The sequence below is a fragment of the Danio rerio genome, chromosome 13 (genome assembly GCF_049306965.1).
Source record: "Danio rerio strain Tuebingen ecotype United States chromosome 13, GRCz12tu, whole genome shotgun sequence".
Lineage (NCBI taxonomy): Eukaryota > Metazoa > Chordata > Actinopteri > Cypriniformes > Danionidae > Danio > Danio rerio.
Genome location: NC_133188.1, coordinates 44,437,940 through 44,459,839, shown reverse-complemented (window position 1 = coordinate 44,459,839; position 21,900 = coordinate 44,437,940). Strand labels below are relative to the sequence as shown.

At 34.9% G+C, this 21,900-nt stretch overlaps 1 protein-coding gene across 3 annotated transcripts in view; it reads right to left on the bottom strand.

Annotated features, from left to right (window-relative positions):
• The window catches only part of prkg1a (protein kinase cGMP-dependent 1a), a 140,784-nt gene that overhangs the window by 17,590 nt on the left and 101,294 nt on the right, over positions 1–21,900 (bottom strand). For all 3 annotated transcript variants that reach the window (XM_073919444.1, NM_201030.1, XM_005157058.6), the window contains 3 exon segments: positions 18,240–18,334; positions 5,676–5,741; positions 2,523–2,597 (listed from right to left, as the gene is read on the bottom strand). In XM_073919444.1, coding sequence (XP_073775545.1) covers positions 2,523–2,597; positions 5,676–5,741; positions 18,240–18,334 — 236 coding nt within the window.

Below are 21,900 nucleotides of genomic sequence, written 5' to 3'. Positions count from 1 at the left end.
CTCAAACACACTGCTCCCTTGTGTGACAACATGGGGAAATCAACAAGCCAGAATGGGGGCAGCAGCATGTGGGGCTGTTTTGTTGCAGGAGGGACTGGTCCACTTCACAGCATAGATGGCATCATGAAGAAAAAACATTATGCAGACATACTGAAGCAACTTCTCAAGACATCAGCCAGGAAACTTGGCCACAAATGGGTCTTCCAAACAGACCATGACCCTTAGCATACTGCCAAATTAGTTAAAATGTGATTTAAGGACAACAGAGTTAATGTTTTGGAGTGGCCATCACAAAGCCCTGATCTCAATCCTATAGAAAATTTAAGGGCAGAGTTGAAAAAGCTTGTGCGAGTAAGACAGCCTACAAATCTGACTCAGTTACACCAATTCTGTCAGGAGAAATAAGCCATAATTCCTGCAAACTATTGTGAGAAGCTCGTGGAAGGACACCCAAAACATTTGACCAAAGTAATACAGTTTAAAAGCAAAGCTAAAAAATTCCAAGGAAATGTATGTAAACTTTTGACTGTCTAGAAATTAATAAACTATAAAAATTAAATAAAAGAAAAATAAAATAATTCTCTCATTATTCTGGCATTTAACAAATGTAAATCATTTAGGTAATTCTAACGAACCCAACGTTTAGTTAAACGTTTAGTATAATTTAACATCAGACATTTAAAAAAAAAAATGGTTATGTTCCTTTTCTTAGCGTGTATGTAAACGTCTGTTTTTAACTGTATATAAGAGATTAAATTGCCACGATATTTCTCCTCGAGGTGAAAAGTTGTCTCGTGAGTTGATATTAGCATGATGGAGCTGGAAGGTGAAATTAGCATTGAAGATTAGAAGTATTATTGAATTTGAACCGCAAATCAAGTGCTTTGCACACACCTGGCAAGGATGGCATTTGTGTTGCCTGTCACATGGTTCAAGTGACCCAAGTCTACACAAGGACTAAAAAAAGCTTTTATATTGTCATGTAGCATAAGCATGTTCACGTGAAAGAAGGAGAGCACAACATTCGCCACGTAACCAACATAATATAATAATGTTGCACACATCATGTGCAGAAATCAGGCCATGGACATTACATTAAGATGCCTACTGGTTTAAAAAAAAGCCTAGATTAAGAGAATATGGCAAAATGAGAGTGTTTCTGTCATAAACTATAGCAAAACAACTTGTCAAAAATAAAATAAAATAAGTAACCATGCGAACAGAATAAATACAGGAATGGAGAAATGAGCGCTCTTTTATTATCAGCTGTCAGTCAGCGCCCGCTCTTTTTTTTCCTGGTAATTGCCCTTTTGCCGTGTGCTGTGTAAAAGCAGACCATCGGATACAAGTCACCTTTAAAGAATGACAAATGTATGCAGGCCATCAAAAATAAATAAATAAATAAATAAAATAATCGGATACTGTCACAAAATCCGAATTGACCATCAAGATCTGCAATGAAATTCTTTAGGGGAAAAGCCACTCAGTAGAGTTTGCTATTTTTCATTTAAATATTAACAAATATTTTGCAATGTTTGCTTGTTCATTGAGTAGAATTCAATATAAACTAATATAAAACTATTACATACATACAATTATGGGAATGATTATGGGAATTACATACATTAAAAAAAGGGAAGTAAGTTCATTACAAGTTAATTTAAATAAACACTTGTTTTGCATTTTGTGATTTTTTTTACAATAAAAATCTATTTTCCATTTATATTTTAGCAAAATATTTGAATTCTAAGACTATTTATTCATAGGTTTTATCATTAAGTATTTCTTTAAAAGAGTGTATTTCTCATCTCATTCTTGTGGACCCAATCTATTGTCTTGTATGGTTCTGTATACATATATATACAGTTGAGGTCAGATTTTTTTTTCTTTTTCAAATATTTCCCAAATGATGTTTAATAGAGCAAGAACATTTTCACAGTATGTCTGATAACATTTCTTCTTTTGGAGAAAGTTTTATTTGTTTTATTTCAGCTATAATAAAAGCAGTTTTAAATTTTTTCAAAAAACATTTCAAGCTTAAAATTAGTAGCCCTTATAAGCTATTTCTTTCGATATTCAACAGAACAAACCATCGTTATCCAATAACTTGCCTAATTACCCTAACCTGCCTAGTTAACCTAATGAACCTAGTTAAGCCTTTAAATGTCACTTTAAGCTGTATAGAAGTGTCTTGAAAAATATCTAGTCAAATATTATTTACTGTCATCATGACAAAGATAAAATAAATCATTTATTAGAAATGAGTTATTAAAATTATTATGTTTAGAAATGTGTTGAAAAAATCATCTCTCCGTTAAACAGATATATATATATATATATATATATATATATATATATATATATATATATATATATATATATATATATATATRTGTGTGTGTGTGTGTGTGTGTGTGTGTGTGTGTGTGTGTTTTGTTTAAAAATGTATTAATAACTATTTAAATAATGATAAAAATTTGTAATTAAAAACAAACCAGCATGAGAATATCAATGAAACCTACTTTGCTTTTGCTTCAGCATCTTCACAGCCTTTGTTGGAAACATCTTCCAGACCTCCGATCAGATGTTTGTAAGAGCTGGAGAAAAAATAAAAATAGCTTAATGAGAAATAAACTGACATTCAACCTGTGAACCTGCTTTGACACAATCTACATTGTAAAAGCGCTGTAGAAATAAAGATAAACTGAATTTAATTAAATTGAGCTTTTTATTGGGGGAGGGGGGTATTCTTTTATTTATTTTACTTCTGGAGTAAGTCTTATTCGTTTTATTTCGGCTAAAATAAAAGCAGTTTTATTTTTTTTAAAACCTTATAAGATCAATTAACCCTCTTAAGCAATTTGTTTTATTGATTGTCTAGAGCAGTGGTTCTCAAACTGTGGTACGTATACCACTAGTTGTGCGCAGGCCTCCTTCTAGCGGTACGCAGAGGAATCGCTAAAAATTAAAGTAACAAAATAAACACTTTTAACCCTTTGATGTGCACAAAAACACCGATGTGATCAGTAAATCGATCTTAATAGGCTAAACCTTTTACTTTATTTTAAATTTTCTCACGTTTGTTAGGTATTCTATTGTTTGAAGCTAATCACCTCCCTATATTTGTAACTGTTGTTGGACGCGTATCCCGTATTTTTATATGCCAATGTTGACAGGTATGGTTTTACTTGCTTTTCTGACACGCAAAGCCTTCTCTAACAAGCAGTAAGATCTCATTTCTAATTTAAAATGTCAATCCAATTCTTATATATAAAATATTAAGATGTATAAATAAGTAATACGTACATGCAATATATGTTTCAAAATGTATCAAAAAGAGTTTTTGAATGAATATGATAACATATAGACTTTATTTATGAGATCCAAGGAACATTTCCAGGTTTTGATGAATAGCTTACTATATGTTAGTACTTTACATTTAGGTACAGCAGTTTTCTTTTGACTTTATAAGAACAGTGCCATTTTTAATTAACTTTTAGAAGCATTTATTTATTTTTTTGCTATTTTTTTACGAGCACAGTACAGTGTTAATGTTGAAACTATTTATAATGTTTAAAGTGTCTGACAATAATAAATATTCATAATAATAGGAATTAATCTACCATGTTTTTGAATTGTGCAGAGCTGTAGCTGCTTAATTAGGCTCACCACACTTCTGTATTTCAATACCAGAGAGATTATGGTGGTACTTTAACCATTTTTTTTATTTTGAGGTAGTACTTGGTGAAAAAAGTTTAAGAACCAAACTTTTCAAACTGTGGGGTGCGAGACATTGAGCTGTGCACTCGAGTAAATTATGATGACGATATCTATGTGTTCACTAGAGGGAATAATATGATTAACTTTAGCTCCACAGCTCATTACCAGGCACCTGTAGAGTTTATGCATTGCATTCCAGTAAAATATATACAAATAAAATGGACCAGGTGCTTTTTAAAACTAATGATGGTGAATGAATGAAAGTAAAAGCGGTGAGCTGTCTGACGAAAAAGTGCTCTTCTGAATCAAATCAGCCGGATGCCCATCAGGATCTTTCACTTACTTTGAAGACAGTACTGACTACGTTTACATGGACATCAGTAATAGTTATTTGTCTTAATCTGAATAAGACAATAATATAATTACAAAAAGTGCTTTTTGAATGTTGTATCACCAGGCTATTCACGTTTCCTGCAGAGTCTCGTGTAATTTTGGGTGTTTCAACATCAATTTCTCAACTTCAACGGCAGTTTAACTTTCACTCATGAACATTCCATTCATGCCCCTGTGACAAACTGGGGTATTTGATGCGAATATGAAGCACTGGTGGAGGAGTGTTGTTTTTATTGATACCGCACATATAATGGTAAGAAAAAACTACCGCATTTCGTTATGAGTGTGTGTGCGTGTGCGGTCCTTTAATGACAGCAGCGTGTGTGGATCTTGTCACAAAATACGGCAAAATGTCCTACATGATAGTAATAGTTTGATATAGTTTCAATATTGCCACTAATATATGCATACTCCACGTCTTAAATCCATTTTTGTTTAGTTCAGTTATGACTTTAGCTGGATTAAGGTAATTAAAAATCGCTGTTTACATAGTGACTCTGAATCAGAGTATTGTCTTAATCGTATTAAAAAATTGTTGCCCACGTGAACATAAGCAATGTTCGACTCAACCACACCGTCAAGGCTCTGCAAACGCATTTTCTGTATGTATGTACATCAAAAGCAGGTATGCTACGGCTCATGCTTATTGACAGTGGAAGACGATTTCCGGTTAGTCGTGTCAGGAATCCGACCAAAGATTAGCATGTTGTCCTCAGAAACAGCCTCAGCCATCACACTGAATCAGGTAAGCTGTATATTTATATTTCAATGTTATTAATTCTATGCACTTTAAATGCAGCAAGTAATATGTTGATGATGTTTGCACATGCATTAAGGCTCAATGGAGGGGTGCCTGTGGGGGCGCAAGTGAAATTGGACTAACTTTGTTGGGGGGGGACAAACAAAACAAACCATTGTTATACAATTACTTGCGTATTAACTTAACTTGCCTAATTAACCTAGTTAAGCCTTTAAATGTCACTTTAATCTAAATACTAGTAGCTAAAAAAATATCTAGTAAAATATCATGTACTGTCATCATGTCAAAGATAAAATAAATCAGTTATTAAAACTATTATGTTTAGAAATGTGTTGAAAAAATCTCTACGCTAAAAAACAATTGGAGAAAAAAAATATACATGGGGGCTATTACTGTAATTCATGACGGCTTATAAATCTGACTTCTACTGTACCTCATATGATTGTTAATAAATATTTCAAATCTCTTTTGTGAATTCAGGAAGTGTATGTAAAAGAAGCGGTGCTCAATGAGTCAGCTGTCAGGCAGAAACGAGAGCTACATTTGTTCTCTCTCCAGCTTATGGACACACGTGATGCTTCAGCTATTTAGGTTGAGCTTGATTTATAGACTTCTATAAGCACTTCAAACCCACAGATTCTGTGTGTCCCTCACACACACACACAAATAGAGTGATCAGTGTAAAATCCTCAGACGTTCAATGAAATGGAAAACCTGGACTGAATGACATCTGCTGGAATGTCAATGGCACTTGGCGTATCTAAAGAAAGGGCAGTAGAGTATAAATGCAATATAAACTCACTCTCTGTCTATCACAAGACAGGTGACGGTCTCTGCTGCGATGACGTTTGCCGTTCTGATGTCCTCCCTGTTTAAAACACAAACACACACACACACACACACACACACACACACACACACACACACACACACACACACACACACACACACACACATACACAGATACAGAGATATCATCAGATAAACATCATATTCATCAAGATTGCACGATCAATAAACTGCTTTAATTCATGTTCTGATGATAATAATCACAGGTAAAAAGATCAACAGGTATAGTAAAATTAAATGAAATAACTGATTTTAACAGTGTTCTGATATGTTCAAACTGACAGAATTAAAGGATATAACATTAATATTAAAAACTGAAATTATTGACAATTTATAATAAATTCACAGACAGCTCAACAAATTATATATCTACATCACCTTAAATGAAAGTGTTAGGTTAAATATTGATGTATATCACACAGGGTTTTGCAGATTTCATCAAGTTAAATTTAAGACTTTTTTAAGACCTTTTGAATGAAATTTTAGACTTCTTCAGGGCTAAACGCTAAGAATTTTTCAAATATCCAAATTTTCACTTGCCCTATCAAAAAATGATTATAATTTAATGCAGTTAACAATACAACAATAATTACAATTTAATAATAAAAATGTATAGGTCAGGTCAGCATCCTCAGCAGTAAATAAATGCACTCTCAGAAATAAAGGTACACGAGCTGTTACTTGGGTGGTACCTTTTCAAAAGTTACAAATTTGTACCTTAAAGGTCCACATTAATACCTCAAGGGTACATATTCGTACTTAAAAAGTACAAAAGTGTTCCTCTTAAATTTTTTAGGTAATAATATACACTTTTGGTGTATCAATATGGACCATTTAAGTACAAAAGTGTACCTATTGAAAAGGTACCACCCCAGTGACAGCTCGTGTACCTTTATATTTTAAAAAACAAATGTTACACACATACTGTACTGTTTGCTATGGAATGAAAAAACTTTGAAGCTCAATATTTTAAAATCATTCAGAATGCAGATAGAACCTTATAATTCCAAGGTGACGTTATTGTAAGGAAAATAATTAAACCAATATTGTAAATAGAGCTCAAAATTAAAATGGTTTTAAAAATAAAAAGGTATATTGAATTAGATTGTTGGTGATTGTATTGGTGTTATTGGGGCCTAAGTTTAAAGACTTTTTAAGAACTCAAATGTAGCTTTTGAGATTTAAGACATTTTCAGACTATTTCAGACCCTGCAAACACACTGTTACAGTAGGGAATGTTAAAAACTGTTCATGAAAGATGATCTTTACTTAATTGATTATCAATGACCCATACAATGTAGATTTGGCAGTTGTCAACTATTATTTCAAATATAGCAATATTAAAATATTCAGATCAGTTAAAAAAAATGAATGTTCATAACTGATTATTTAATATTATGTTTTGATCTATTAAAATCATAATAGTATAGGGGACAAAACATAAAAAATAATTATTAAATTAATATAATAAACAGAAATCACTGATAATTTATAACAAATTCACAGAAAGCTAAACAAACATGTGCTAAATTGCTAAAATAATAAAATAAAAAAATAAAAACAAACGATATAACTAATTATTTAAGTAATGTAATGCTTTTGATCAATTCAAAATCACAGAATTATATGGGGAAAACATAGTAAAATGTATTATTATATTAATATTAGAAACTAAAAAATTATAATACCTGTACACAGAATTCACATAACAATATAAAAATATTAAAATAAAAAAACATATAAAAAAATTATTTATAAATTATAAATAAAAATAACAGACAATTAATTATACATTCTCAGACAGCTCTTCAAGTAAATAAAACAATGTTAAAATATTACAATCAATTAAAAAATGTATGTAAAGAACTAGTTATTTTAAATGATGTTAACATTAAAATAATTATATTATTATTATAAACATAAATTATTGCCAATTTATACAAAAAAAAAATGGATTGACAAACACATATAGCAATGTTAAAATATTACAAGCTGTTTTAAAATAATAATTGAATTACATTTGAATAATTTCATCAATTATTCAAAATGTTTTAATATATTCAAAATCACACAATTATAGATAAACAGACATATTAATAACATTTAGTGACTACAATAAATGTATTATTTTAAAATAAGCAAAAATAAAGAAATCAATTTAAATATAACCTGATATTCACAGACAGATAAATCAATAAAAATATCATACATGATAATGATTTATAAATATACAACTTGTGGATAATTCTGATGCACAAAAATCACAAATAGGACACCTTTACGAGGTAAATATTTGGATTTTTAAATGTTTACAAAGCTCACATGCATTCTCGACACTTGCTGACAGCTTGATCTTTACAATCGGCAACATATTATAAAATAATAATAACAAAATGTAGTCTACAAATTCAAGTGGGAGTTTGCGATTTTTAAACAATAAAGTTAACACACTTTACATGCATTCTCAAAACTTGCTGACAGCTTTATCTTTTGAATTTGGCAACATATAAAAAAAAATACAAATAAAATGTATTTTACAATTTCAAGTGGTCATGCCTCAGAATTTGCGGATTGTCCTCTTCTTCACTGTCGCCCCAATCGCAGTCATCCGAGTCTGAATCCCACTCTGACCTCATGATGCTGTTCACTGACCGTCAGCTAAACTCACACATATACCACTTTACAGCGCGATACACGCACACATAACCCACTACAGCACAATACACTCCTGCTAAAACCACAACCAGCGCTCTGTGACATCTATCCCATCACTGGCAGATCTTCCCCAAACTGAGAAGAGCTGGACGCTGGACACCGAACACACACCTAAACACACACATGTGCCGGCAAATACTGCCACACACACAGCCGGATCCATTTCCAGCGATGCACACTTGTACTTGCGGAGGTGAGAATTCTTCACAACATGTCGGCTCTAAAGCTGTCAGCACACCAATACACAATAACGCTACTGCAAAGGTCACAGCTGCTCCGCCATATTATTGAACACAGATCTGTCAGCATTCACTCAATACAGACGAGCTGCCTCCTTACAGGAAACACCCAGATAAATGTGTAGATTGTTGACATTTGTTTTGGTTTGCTTTTTCCCTTAAAGCAGGGGTGTCAAACTCAATTCCTGGATTGCTGAAGCCCTGCACAGTTTAGTTCCGACCCTGCTCCAACACACTTACCTGTAGGTTTCAAACAAGCCTGAAGGACTCAATTAGTTTGATCAGGTGTGTTTAATTAGGGTTGGAACTAAACTGTGCAGAGCTGCGGCCCTTTTGGAACTGAGTTTGACACCTGTGCCTTAAAGGGACTGTTCACCCAAAAATTTTTATTTAGTCACTTACTGTACTATTCCTATTGTTGGTCCAATCAAGGGCGTAGTGGATATTTTAAAAGTGTGTGTGTGTGTGGGGGGGGGAAGAAACTCAAAAGTTCACATTCTTAATCACCTGTTTCTAAATGATCCGTCTCTAAAATTGAAGAGGATGTATCCCCCCGTCCCCCCTAGTTGCTACACCCCGGGTCCAATCCTATATGGTCTCCTTTTGTTTCATTATAAGTAAATATCATTTTTTAAGTCTTGAATGTGGTTTATTGTGTGATTCTGGACCACAAACCCCATCATAAGTGTTATTTTTATTTTAAATACATAATTTGCATTGATGTATGGTTTGTTGTAGGACAATACCTGGCTGAGATATGACTATTTGAACACCTGAAAACAAATTAAGTTCTTAATGCACATTACTACGTAAAAATGGAGTTTGGTTACACTTTATTTTAAAGTGACGTAGTTACAGGGTCACTATTTATTTAGCTACTGAGTAATATTCATTAATTACATGTACTTACTATATGGTTGGGGTTAGAATTTGGGTTAGGGTTAGAGTTAGTTACATGTAATTATGAATAATTCATACAGTAATAAATAGTAAGTGTATAGATGTGTAACTGTCACCTAACATTAAGTACATGTACATTGTACAAGTGTAACTGTTACCTTGAGTTTTGAACATTCATTCATTTTCTTGTTGGCTTAGTCCCTTTAATAATCCGGGGTCGCCACAGCGGAATGAACTGCTAACTTATCCAGCTAGTTTTTAGGCAGCGGATGCCTTTCCAACTGATCTCTGGGAAACATCCACACACACATTCACACACACACACACACTCATACACTACGGACAATTTAGCCAACCCAATTCACCTGTACCGCATGTCTTTGGACTGTGGGGGAAACGAGAGCACCCGGAGGAAACCCACACGAAGGCAGGGAGAACATGCAAACTCCACACAGAAACGCCAACTGAGCCGAGGTTCGAACCAGCGACCTTCTTGCTGTGAGGCGACAGCACTACCTACTGCGCCACTGCCTCGCCTGAGTTTTGAACAATAGGAGGAAATTAAAAATATATATTCATAGAAGATGAATATGAATATGCTTCTATTCACTGCTAGGGCACTATTGGGTAAATTGTCATCTTATATTCGTAACGTTTTATTGTATTACACAAGTACACAAAATTCTTATTAATGACATTGAACTGTTCCAAGAGTCTGTATATGGAGTTTGGTAAAACAGCGTTTTCCTCCTTTGGCCCTATGTACATTAGTGAATGAAATGCAGTGTGTTATTATTATGCTAGAAACATCACAACTCTGAATATTTTTGAAAGTCTTATCTGGAAGAATCATGTGAATGTTTTGTGTAAATTTTAATACGTGACATTTTAAGTGTGGCTAATTTTGTTTCTAAAAACTTTTTGTGCTGCCATTTTGGCCAGAACCCCCTGGTACACTGAAAAAAATTATTCAGAGATGATTTCTTGGATTTACTCAATTTGTTTTTTTAAGCGGCTGTAAACAATTTATTTGTGTTGAGTTTAAACAAACAAATTAAGTTGAACATTATTAAACTTAATTTGTTTGTTGAAATTGAACACAATTAATTTGTTTGCAACAGTTTTTCATGCAACACTTTTTTCAGTGTAGAAGAGATGCATATCTTGGGAAATTCCTGGTAAAATAAAGGATAAATAAATGAAAAAAGGAAATCTTTATGTAATTTTCGAATGATTTTTTGACCCATACAACGTATATTTAGCTATTGTCAACTATTATTTCACATAAATTTGCACATAAAGCAGTTTGATTAATCAAGATAAAAAAATAAATAAGAAACTTGAAACACTTTAAGTTTTCCCAGTACTGGGTTGTGGCTGGAAGAGCATCCGCTGTGTACAATATATGCCAGAGCAGTTGGCGGATCATTCTGCTGTAGCGACGCCTGATAAATCAGGGACTAAGCTGAAGGAAAATGAATGAATAAATGAATGTATGAATGATTGAATGAAACGCTTTAAGTCAGATTTTTTTTTTTTCAAAATTAAAGAAAGGTGTAGTTCCTATACTGAACTGATTTGTGTGTTTAGGTGTTTTTTTTTTTTATGCCGTTTTTTTTTTTTTGCCGTTTTTAATTATTTTATATTTCTCACTATTTGTGTGCTTTTCCTGGGAGAGAAGGGGATGAAGCATTAGAACAATGGGCTGACCAAATGATGACTTTTTCATTTTTGGGTGCACCATGGCCTTACGTTTTATAATATCAAATGCACTTTTAAATTTGGTTATACTGTAGCTCTGTGTAGTACAATAAACACACAAACTATTAAAGCTTCTTTGTGTTTCCCTGTCCTCTTTAAAACCAAATGTGTCATATAATTTCGTTAGATTTTTAAAACATTTGCGACAACGCAAGCATGTAAGTCAACAAATATATCTATATATTTACACTCACCGGCCACTTTATTAGGCACACCTGTCCAAATGTTTGTTCATGCTAATTTCTAATCAGCCAATCACAAGTCAGGAACTCAATGCATTTAGGCATGGTCTGGACAATTTGCTGCAGTTCAAACCGAGCATCAGAATGGGGAAGAAAGGTGATTTAAGTGACTTTGAATGTGTCATGGTTGTTGGTGCCGGACGGGCTGGTCTGAGTATTTCAGAAACTGCTGATCAACTGGGATTTTCACGCACAACCATCTTTAGGGTTTACAGAGAACGGTTTGAAAAAGAGAAAATATCCAGTGAGCTGCAGTTCTGTGGACGCAAATGCCTTGTTGATGCCAGAGGTCAGAGGAGAATGGCCAGACTGGTTTGAGATGATAGAAAGGCAACAGTAACTCAAATAACCACTCAATACAACAGAGGTCTGCAGAAGAGCATCTCTGAACACATCCAACCTTGAGGCAGATGGGCTACAGCAGCAGAAGACCATGCCAGGTGCCACTCCTTTCAGCTAAGAACAGGAAACTGAGGCTCCGGTTCACCAAATTAGACAATAGAAGATTGGAAAAACATTGTCTGGTCTCATGAGTCTCAATTTCTGCTGCAACATTCAGATGGTAGGTCAGAATGTGGCATCAACAACATAAAAACATGAACCCATCCTGCCTTGTATCATTGGTTCAGGTTGTTGTTGTTGGTGTAATGGTGTGGGGGATGTTTTCTTGGAACACTTTGGGCCCATTAGTACCAATTGAGCATCATTTCAATGTTACAGCCCATTATGACCACAGTGTACTCATCTTCTGTTGGCTACTTTCAGCAGGATAATGTGCCATGTCATAAAGTTTGAATCATCTCATACTGGTTTCTTGAACATGACAATGAGTTCACTGTCCTCAAATGGCCTCCACAGTCATCAGTTCTCAATCCAATAGAGCAGGGGTTCTCAAACTTTTCAGCCCGCGACCCCCAAAATAACAATGTCAGTGACTCGCGAACCCCAATATCCTCTGAGGTGGTTATAAATACAGAAACCTTGCATGCAATGACGCAGACACACCAATTAAATTTGTGTCAGTGCTTTAAATGTGCCAGAAAGTATAACCTGATGTTATAAAATCAAAATGCATCTGACGCTATTGCTGCTTTTAATATAATGTAATTACCCAGGGGTCGCAATCCAATAGAACTAGTAACTATAAGCTACTATAGTAACTATACAGTATATAGTAACTATAAACGACTATTTTTATTTTCAGTATAGTTATGGATAAAATATGTTAATTCTTATGGTTTAATAAAAATAAATAGATTTTTGGAAATCACCAGGCGACCCCCCTTCATTGCCCCGCGACCCCTCGGGGGGTCCCGACCCCCACTTTGAGAACCACTGCAATAGAGCACCTTTAGGATGTGGTGAAACGGGAGATTCGCATCATGGATGTGCACCAACAAATTTGCAGCAACTGTGTGATGCCATCATTTTAATATGGACTGAAATCTCGAAGAAATATTCCCAGTACCTAGTTGAATCTATGCCATGAAGGATTAAGGCAGCTCTGAAGGCAAAAAGGGGTCCCACCTGGTACTAATAAGGTGTACCTAATAAAGTGGCCAGTGAGTGTATATAACAATATTCTGTTTTTTTATGGATAATTTAAGAAAACAATTATGTGCCTTTACATTGCTACACAAAAAGATAAAAAAACACCTTTTACTTAACTACTAGGGTGCTTTTTATTTTCAACATTGGCCCCTGTTTATGTCCCATGTTTACTGCTACACTTCTTTTTTAATGAAAAGTGATATGAGTCTGGAACGACACTAGAGTATAAATAACACGAACAATAAAGACAGAATTTTTATTTACGGATGAACTATTCTTTAATTAGGGGTCAATGAGCCTCAAGTGGGACGCGTCCACCTGCTTGAAGAAAAACCGACACCAACCTCATTGCTGCCAAAAGGGTCTGAGAATCAACCAGGTGTCAAATGTTTGTGAATGCACATACACACACGCATGAATGTCAATCCCGGGATTAAGAGATTCCTTTATGAACGTCTAGATGCTGTTAATGATCTCGGTAAAGCGTGTGTTTTTTTTTTTCTCTGCTGTACACAAGGGCACAGCGTGAGCTATTAATTGATCTCGGAGGAACCGCAGTGACCGTGTGCAATGTTCTGGCCTACATTTCACCTCCATCACACTTCTGGAGCTCACATCAGAAGACTGGACATCTGATACACAGCGGAGCATATCAACACGCTTTCCGGATCACCGTTCCCTAGTGACACGGCCAAACGCGGGATTACAGTCACGGGTAAACAGTTCCCTCAAAACAGACACCACAATAGAGGAGAGTACAACACAACATGACTAGCATGAATAGAACACAATGGAACAAAAAGCGCAATGAAATAGAAAAACACCACGATTAAGATAATGGAATAAAACACAATAGAATAGAATTTAATAGAATAGAATAGAAAATATTTAAGAGTGGGGTTAAAATGAATTCAAGATAATGGAAAGAAAAATGTAAACACAATGCATGACAAAAATACAGGAGAGCATGATTTGCATGAATAGAATAGAATAGAATAGAATAGAATAGCAATTATTTAAGAGTGGGATTAACATAAATTCAAGACAATGTAAAGAAAAATGGAAACACAGTGGATAACAAAAATAGAGTAGTACCTGATTTGCATGATTAGAATAGAGTAGAATAGAAAAGAACATACTACAGAGTGGAATTAACATTTATTTAGGACAATGGATTAAAACGCACTGAAAAAGAGAAATATAGCAGAGCATAATTTGCATGAATAGAATAGAATAGAAAATACTACAGAGAGGGATTAACATGAATACAAGACAATAGCCCCTTTTACACATACAGACAGAAACAGAAAGGTTGTATGTGTGAACAGGTCCTTTTTGAAAATACCGGTAAATTCGTTCTGGCTATTTTCCGGAAAGAGAAGTTGTAACATTACCGGCAATTTGCCGGAATGCTGCGCTGTGTGAATGCAGATGGAAGATTGCAGTATTAAGCGCGTGCACGTCTAGAATGTGCTGACGTGAGACGTCTGCTTTAGCCAATCACAAGTCAGACGCATTTACGTCCGCGCGGTTTATGAGAATAAAAGCCTTTGAATATTTTTCCAGACACATTTAGCTGCTAGAAGTTAGTCAGATCACGTTTATATGTTCTTCTTAATGCCAACTGTGTAAATAATCATCGATGAGATGCTTATGATAAGCCGTTGTTTGTTTACCTTCAAGCTTTGCGTGTGCCTGTGAAACAGCCTGTGAGCGCCTGCACACGCACATATTATGAACATCTCGACATGAGAAAGTGATCCTGCGAAAGTTGTTCACAATATTGATCATCCACAGAGTCTGTAATTTAGTCAAATGCTTACAAACACAAGCGCAGCCGTTTAAAGCTCATTTGTGGTGAATGATGTCAGAATTTACCGGTATTTTGGAATGGATGTGTAAATGCTCTTTTCCGGAAAAATCCTCGCCTGTGTGAACAGCGCTTTTTTGAATATACCGGTAAAGTCGTTCCGGAAATTTTCCAGATATTTACCGGTATCACTGTGTGAAAGGGGCTTATGGAGTAAAAATACAATGAACAAGAAAAACAGAACAGAACATGATTTCATGAATAGAATAGAATAGAATAGAAAAAAATACTACAGAGTGAAATTAACAAGAATTGAAGACAATGGAATAAAAAACAACAGAAAAAATAGCATGGCTTGCATGAATAGAATAGACTCGATAAGAATAGAATAGAATAGAATAGAATAGAATAGAATAGAATAGAATAGAATAGAATAGAATAGAATAGAAATTACTCAAGAGCAAGCTTAACATGAATTCAAGACAATGGAATAAAACACTATGGAAGAGAAATAACAGAGCAGAGCATGATTTGCAAGAATAGAATAGAATAGAATAGAATAGAATAGAATAAAATAGAATAGAAAATACTACAAAGAGGTATTAACATGAATTCAAGACAATGGAATATACACAATGAAAGAGAAAAAAATAGAACAGAACATGATTTCATGAATAGAATAGAATAGAATACAAAAAAATACTATAGAGTGGAATTAACATGAATTGAAGACAATGGAATAAAAAACAACAGAAAAAATATAGAAGAGCATGGCTTGCATAAATAGAATAGAACAGATAAGTAAATATAAAGTATGGCAGAATAAAGAAAACTGAATAGAACAAATCACAATTGGCACTGATAGAAAATAAAGGAAAAGGTATAAATATAAACATGTAAATCTAATAATAACAAACGCTTCCTGGAAAACGAGATTTAGCTTAATATACAGTAACTCCAGAATAAAGCAGGTTTTACAGTACCAGATCATATGAGTGTGAGTGAAGAGTGTATTTAAACAATATGGGAATGTGACTGTCAAATTAACAGTGAACGGTTTTAGGACTTTTTGCAATTCCATGAGAGTTTATATCAGCAGCCACAAGATGGCGCCACATACTTTACAAAACTAATGAGGTAAATCTCATAAACAAAGCAAAGGTCACATTTGACTGCATGATCAGGGGTGGGGGGATGTATTTGCGTGATATTTAAAATTATAAATGTCATCTAAATATCAAAACAATAAAAACAAATAATAATTAAATGATGCCCATTATTCTCACTGGTGACTTCACAAATCCATTTGTAGTCATCACAGTACTTATTTAAAATGATCTATAAATTATGCTTATGGAAAAGAATTAAGAGTGAACTACTACAGATATTTTAGCAGCACTTTACAAAAAGGTAATGTATTAATGGTGAGGTGAACTATACATTTATTACAATATTTATTCATCTTTGTTAACGCTAGCTAATGTTAATATATTTGCTCGTTAGTTCATGCTAACTCAGTGCGTACGCTAATGTTAACAAGCATGAATTGGGATTTTAATAATGTAATTAGTTCATATTGAACTATGATGAATAAATGCTGTGCAAGTATTGGTCATTATTAGTTCATATTAGTAAATATATGAACTAACATTAACTAATGAAACTTTTGTAAAATATGACAGACATTATAAAAATAAAAACTCAATTTAAAGCATTTGCATTCTTAAAAACAAAAGGTGCTGTGTTTTCAAACATGTTCATGTATAGCAAAGTATCAAAATGAGTATCAAAGGTTGCACTGTGATCCTTATTATTATTACGTTTTCTGATGACTCGTTCTAATGTTCTAATGACATAAATGAGATATGAGATACTTCAGTTTTGGTGCAAAAAAATCACATTCTTGAAATGTTGTCTGATATACCCTCATCGGTCACTTTATTAGGTACACCTGTCCAACTGCTCCTTTACGTAAATTCACACATGGCAGAAAATCAATGCATTTAGGCATGTAGACATGGTCAAGACGATCTGCTGCAGTTCAAACTGAGCATCAGAATGGGGAAGAAAGGTGATTTAAGTGACTTTGAATATGGCATGGTTGTTGGTGTCAGACAGGCTGGTCTGAGTATTTCAGAAACTGCTGATCTACTGGGATTTTCACGCACAACAGTATCTAGGGTTCACAGAGAATGGTCAAAAAGGAAAATATCGAGTGAACCGCAGTTCTGTGGGCACAAATGCCTTTTTGATGCCAGAGGTCAGAAGAAAATGGCCAAACTGGTTCCAGCTGATAGAAAGGCAACAGTAACTCAAATAACCACTCGTTACAACCGAGGTCTGCAGATTAGCATCTCAAAATGCACAACACATAAAACCTTGATGCAGATGGGCTACAGCAGCAGAAGACCACACTGGGTGCCACTCCTGTCAGCTCAGAGCAGGAAACTGAGGCTACAATTTGCACAGGCTCACCAAAATTAGACAGAAGAAGATTGGAAAAATGTTGCCTGGTCTGATGAGTCTCCATTTCTGCTGCAAAATTCTGAAGGTAGGGTCAGAGTTTGGCATCAAACAAAAGCATAGATCCATCTTGCCTTCTATCAATAGATCAGGCTGGTGGTGGTGGTGTAATGGAGTGGGCTCATTGGCACCAACTGAACCTTGTGTCAATGCCACAGCCTACAGGAGTATTGTTGCTGACCATGTCTATCCCTTTATGATCACAGTGTACCCATCTTCTGATGGTTACTTCCAGCAGGATAATGCGCCATTTCATAAAGCATAAATCATCTCAGACTGGTTTCTTGAACATGACAATGAGTTTACAGTACTCAAATGGCATCCAAAGTCCCCAGAACTAAATCCAATAGAGCACCTTAAGGATGTGATAAAATGGGAGCCGGCAAATCTCCATTGATGGTATCATATCAGTATGGATAAAAATCTATGAGGAATATTTCCAGTACCTTGTTGAAGCATGGTGGAATAAGGCAGTTCTGAAGGTAAAAGGGGGTCCAACCGGGTACTAGTAAGTGTACCTAATATAGTGGCAGGTGAGTTTAAATCTTGCTTTGATTTCAGTTTCTTTGTGGTAAACAGTCTGACTTGCATATCATGCCTTTAAATCGCTGCAAAAGGGACAAAAAGCACACTTTTTCTTCATTTTAGGGTATTTTCTATGTCTACTTTATGTTTATGTAATGTAAAACTGCTAAACTTCTCTTTTTATGAAAAGCACAATCCAACAATCCAACCTGCATGTCTGTCTTTGGCAGTAGTAAAAAAGAAATTCTCACCCTTGCAAAGCTTTTTCCCCAAATGAATCTCCTCTCCCCATTGACCGCAGGTAAACAGGCTCCTGACCGGGACAGTCCTCTCTCGTCATCGTCACCTGGACAGAAAAGATGAAGAAAAAGTCAATTACAGTTGAAGTCAAAATTATGTGCCCTCCTGTGAATTTATTTATTTTTTTGTCTTATTTAAATATTTACCGAATGATGTTTAACAGATTAAGGTATATTTCACAGTATTTCCTACAATATATTTTCTTCAGGAGAAAGTCTTTTAGTTGGGCTATGTTGCACCCAATGTATATGCCTGTGTGTTTTGCTTGTGCTCTCCCTCTCTCGATCTCACACTTTTCTTAGAATCGCCCACTCCAATTTTCCATTCGTCCGTGAAGACGTCAATCTTCATTACTCCCTGTGACATCATCACCTTCGCTGCTAATAATGTAGGAAGCCCAAAGTTTAAAGGGATGCGAGCAGGGAAGCCTGTTCTCTTCCTTCTGTCTTGCTTTCCTTTTGCTCTGTGTGTGTTTGTGTTATGGCTTGTGATGTGTGCTACTATGTTGATGTGACTTTAGAGTTTGAATTGTGTTCTCTTTTCAGTTTTGGTACACTGTTACAGTCTTGTATGTGCATATTTCATGATCCCTGATCTTTGGTGTCCGAATTTTCTGAGACACTGTTCGCTGCAGAGCCATTTGAGCAGAGCTGAGCTCCAGCGAGGGGGAGCATGAGCTCTCGCTCCTCCTCCTAAGCTGTTTTAATGCGTGCACCAACCCCACCCATAACCCTACCCCCAGTGATATCACTCGTAGAAGATGTGCAAGAAAGGAGGAACGAGAGCTCAAGCTCCCCCTCGCTGGAGCTCAGCTCTGCCCAAATGGCTGTGCAGTGGGAATCGAGAAGTTTAGATGTCACCTGTAGGCATGGGCTGGAATAAGATTCTGTCGGTACGATAACCTTGGATAAAAATATTGCACTTTCACAGTATTGTGATTACTGCTCTAAAATATATTCTTCTTAAATGTCTGGGTAAAAAGCAAAAACTTTTTTTTTAATCTTTTAAACACAGTTTATTTTATTTTGAGAAACATTTAGGGCTCTATTTTGACGATACATGCGCAAAGTGCAAAGTGCAGGGAGCAAACGCATACAGGGCGTATCAGAATCCACTTTTGCTAATAAAAAGAAGGAAAAATCCACTTTGAGCCGTGGCGCATGGTCTAAAAGGGTTGAGCTTATTTTCTTAATGAATTATAGGTGTGTTTTGAGAATAAACCAATCAGAGTCTCATCTCCCATTCCTATTAAGAGTCAATTGCGTCGCGCCAGGGTGCATTTGCTATTTACATGACAATAACGAAGTGTGCTCAAAAAAGTTATATTGAAAAAAAAAAGAGTTATATCCAAATACACATATGGTCTAAAATCTGACAAGTGGGCAAATCTAAGCATGATTTTAATAAAACAATTATAAATATGCATATTATAAATAATACTGCTAATAATAAAAACATTACATAAAAGCAAATTGTTATAAATGAACTGAAAAAGCCTCCCGAGATGAAGGCATGAAGGCAGTGTTTTTTATTTTTATGTAGGCTAGAAAATAATGGGTTTTGTAATATTTTAATCCTTTATATTTATATCCTATATATATTCTTATTATATCCTATGTATATATATATATATATATATATATATATATATATATATATATATATATATATATATATATATATATATATATTTAATATATATATTTAATATTTAATATTTTTATTCTTTTTCATATGTAAAGATATTTGCGTATTGCTCTACATCTTATGTGTATTAAGCAGTGTGTAAGCGAGGCGCACAACTAACACGCTCTAAGCTTGACAATAGACCGGCTTTGTTCTGGTCTATTGAAAAATCTATTATAGTTTCCCAAAATAGCAACGTGCCAGCAATGCGCCTTAACACGCCTCCCTTTTTAGACCAGAACACCTACAGTATGGGCGCACATATGAGCGCAAATGCACTTTCTATTTAAACAGCTTAAAACGACTCTTACGCCAAGCTGAAACTAGCAAACAACAATTGTGTCGCGCCCTGCGCCACATTGCACCAGGTGTATGATAGGGCCCTTAAATTTTTTTGGAGAAGAAAAAAATGTCAGGCTAAATACTTCAAATAAATCATTGACTTCTGCTGTCTTCATTTGTTTCAATTTTTTTTTTTTTACAATCCAAAAGATGTCTTTTTGCTGGAGATACTGTTGTCCTAAAAAGCAAAAAAAATAAAAAGTAGATAAAAAAATCTTACACATACCTTAGGAACGATATTGCAGAATATGCTGATGGTTTTAAAACCTTGACTTTTTCAAACCGCGGTATACCTTGAAAACGGTTATCATCCCATGCCTTGTCACGTGACACACCTCGCAACATGCAGGAAACTCCATTGTCTATACACACTAGTTTAGAAGTGAACACATCTCACTGTACGTTTTCTATGATATTTTTGTTAGAAGTGTAGTATTAGATATAGCGTGCAAATGCTGAAGATGTTTATTTACTATTAGGTAGTTCAGAGGGTAATTTTTAGCTAGTTTTGGTGTTTATGTTATGTTGCTTTCTTTAATATGGCGCCACTTGAAATTCTCTTTTCCCCTTTAATAACATACAATCATTAATGTATATTTTTGCTGTTTGACTTCTCACTTTTGTACATAAGTTCACTTATTTTTGTATTATTTGCTTGTCGTTTTGCTATTTTGTAATGTGATGCAATGTGTATTTTTACATAGCATATTTATTGTGTATGGCCATACACAAGAGGGGGTCACATCATTCACAATCAAGAGGGGGTCTCTCCAAACCACCACCACCAGTGTGCAGCATCCACTTAAATGATATTATGACAGACACAGGACAACAGTGCCAGTGCGCTCACCACACTGGAGAGGAGAGAAAGTGATAGAGCCATTACGGTGGATGTGGATGATTGGGAGGCCATGATGGGTAAGGGGCGATAGAGAGAATTTGGCCAGGACACCAGGGCTAGACCCCTACTCTTTTACAAGAAGTGCCATGGGATTTTTTTTTGACCAAAAAAGGTCAGGACCTCGATATATAATGTCTTAATGACTCATCCGAAAGACGGCGCTCACTGACAGTATAAGCCCCTTTCACACAGTGATACCTGTAAATATTGGAAAAAATTTCCAGAGGGACTTTACCGGTAAATTAAAAAAAAGTGCTATTTACACAGGAGAGCATGTTACGGAATTTTTTCAGAAAAAAACGTTTACACATCAATTCCAAAATATCAGTAAATTCTGACATCATTAACCAGAAATGAGCTCTAAATAGCTGCGCTTGTATTTGTAAACATTTGACTAAATTACAAACTCTGTGGATGGATCAGTATTGTGACCAACTTTGATGAAAACATATAGAGAAACACTTTCGCATGTCGAGATGTACATGATATGTGTGTGTGCTGGCGCTCACAGGCTGTTTCACGGGCACACGCGACGCGCAATGCAACTGAAGGAAGCAGAGCTTGAATGTAAACAAACAACTGCTGATCATATATCTTATCGGTAATTATTTACACAGTTGGCATTAAGAAGGAACATATAAATGTTATCTGACTAACACCTAGCAGCTAAATGTGTCTGGAAA